General features: G+C 40.6%; 1 protein-coding gene across 1 annotated transcript in view; it reads left to right on the top strand.

Annotated features, from left to right (window-relative positions):
• The window catches only part of LOC131348172 (keratin-associated protein 10-7-like), a 17555-nt gene that overhangs the window by 2137 nt on the left and 12918 nt on the right, over positions 1-2500 (top strand). The window contains exon 3 of the mRNA XM_058382854.1: positions 108-2100. Within this exon, the coding sequence (XP_058238837.1) occupies positions 291-2100 (1810 nt within the window). The 5' untranslated portion in view covers positions 108-290. The remainder of the gene's footprint in view (positions 1-107; positions 2101-2500) is intronic.

Below are 2500 nucleotides of genomic sequence, written 5' to 3'. Positions count from 1 at the left end.
ACTGTTCTACTCAGCCTGTATTAACTTGTAGTACTAGTTCTTGTGTTTAATTGACCTATTACTTGCTGATTAAACTGTTTATTTCCCTTTACACTGATTTTGGCAAGCCCCGCCCCCGATGCTCGGATTGGTTCTTTTGGTTATACTAATCCACTGATTGGGCAGGCGGGAAACAAGGAGGGCGGGGTTAGTCAGAATACCATCATGACATCATATTAAATACATGTTTTTGACGAACGAAATTTCTGAAGGTTATTATAAATTGGCAGTTTACTGAAGTGTGTGTGTGTATGTATGCATATATGTGTGTGTGTATGTGTGTGTGTATGCATGTGTGTGTATGTATGTATGTATGCATGCATGCATGTGTGTGTGTATGTATGCGTGTGTGTGTGTATGTATGCATGTGTGTGTGTATGTGTGTATGCATGTATGCGTGTGTGTGTGTATGCGTGTGTGTGTGTATGTATGCATGTATGCATGTGTGTGTGTGTGTGTGTGTGTGCATGTATGCGTGTGTGTGTGTATGCATGTATGCGTGTGTGTGTGTGTATGCATGTATGCATGTATGTGTGTGTGTATGCATGTATGCGTGTGTGTGTGTATGCATGTATGCGTGTGTGTGTGTATGTATGCGTGTGTGTGTGTATGTGTGTGTGTATGTATGTATGTATGTATGCATGTATGTGTGTGTGTGTGTGTGTGTGTGTGTATGCATGCGTGTGTGTGTGTATGCATGCGTGTGTGTGTGTATGCATGCGTGTGTGTGTGTATGCATGCGTGTGTGTGTATGTATGCGTGTGTGTGTGTATGTGTATGTATGCGTGTGTGTGTGTGTGTGTATGTACGCATGTATGCGTGTGTGTATGTATGCGTGTGTGTATGTATTTATGTATGCATGTATGTGTGTATGTATGTATGTATGCATGTGTGTGTGTGTATGTATGCATGTATGTGTGTGTGTATGTATGTATGCATGTATGTGTGTGTGTGTATGTATGCATGTATGTGTGTGTGTATGTATGCATGCATGCATGTGTGTGTGTATGTATGCGTGTGTGTGTGTATGTATGTATGCATGTATGTGTGTGTGTATGTATGCGTGTGTGTATGTATGCGTGTGTGTATGTATGCGTGTGTGTATGTATGCGTGTGTGTATGTATGCATGTATGTGTGTGTGTATGTATGCATGCATGCATGTGTGTGTGTATGTATGCGTGTGTGTGTGTATGTATGTATGCATGTATGTATGTATGCATGTATGCGTGTGTGTATGTATGCGTGTGTGTATGTATGCGTGTATGTATGCGTGTGTGTATGTATGTATGCATGCATGTGTGTGTGTATGTATGCGTGTGTGTGTGTATGTATGCGTGTGTGTGTGTATGTATGCATGTGTGTGTGTGTGTATGTATGTATGTATGCATGTATGTGTGTGTGTGTATGTATGTATGCATGTATGTGGGTGTGTATGTATGCATGCATGCATGTGTGTGTGTATGTATGCGTGTGTGTGTGTATGTATGCATGTGTGTGTGTGTGTGTATGTATGTATGCATGCATGTATGTGTGTGTGTATGTATGCATGTATGTGTGTGTATGTATGCGTGTGTATGTATGCGTGTGTGTATGTATGTATGTATGCATGTATGTGTGTGTGTATGTATGTGTGTGTATGTATGCATGTATGTGTGTGTGTATGTATGCGTGTGTGTATGTATGTATGCATGCATGTGTGTGTGTATGTATGTATGCGTGTGTGTGTATGTATGTATGTATGTATGCATGTATGTATGCGTGTGTGTGTGTATGTATGCGTGTGTGTATGTATGTATGTATGCGTGTGTGTGTGTGTGTATGTATGCATGTGTGTGTGTATGTATGTATGTATGCGTGTGTGTGTGTGTGTATGTATGTATGCGTGTGTATGTATGTATGTATGCGTGTGTGTGTATGTATGTATGCGTGTGTGTGTATGTATGTATGCGTGTGTATGTATGTATGCGTGTGTGTGTATGTATGCGTGTGTGTGTATGTATGCGTGTGTGTGTGTGTATGTATGTATGTATGCGTGTGTGTGTGTATGTATGTATGCGTGTGTGTGTATGTATGTATGTATGCGTGTGTGTGTATGTATGTATGCGTGTGTGTGTATGTATGTATGTATGTATGCGTGTGTGTGTATGTATGTATGTATGCGTGTGTGCGTGTGTGTATGTATGTATGTATGCGTGTGTGCGTGTGTGTATGTATGTATGCGTGTGTGTATGTATGTATGTATGCGTGTGTGTGTATGTATGTATGTATGCGTGTGTGTGTATGTATGTATGTATGTATGCGTGTGTGCGTGTGTGTATGTATGTATGCGTGTGTGTGTATGTATGTATGTATGCGTGTGTGTGTATGTATGTATGTATGCGTGTGTGTGTATGTATGTATGTATGTATGTATGCGTGTGTGTGTATGTATGTATGTATGCGTGTGTGTATGTATGTATGT

Source organism: Hemibagrus wyckioides, linkage group LG28, assembly GCF_019097595.1.
Source record: "Hemibagrus wyckioides isolate EC202008001 linkage group LG28, SWU_Hwy_1.0, whole genome shotgun sequence".
NCBI classification, from domain to species: Eukaryota; Metazoa; Chordata; class Actinopteri; order Siluriformes; family Bagridae; genus Hemibagrus; species Hemibagrus wyckioides.
The sequence above is the reverse complement of the archived record's forward strand: the minus strand, read 5'-3'. Positions and strand labels throughout refer to the sequence as shown.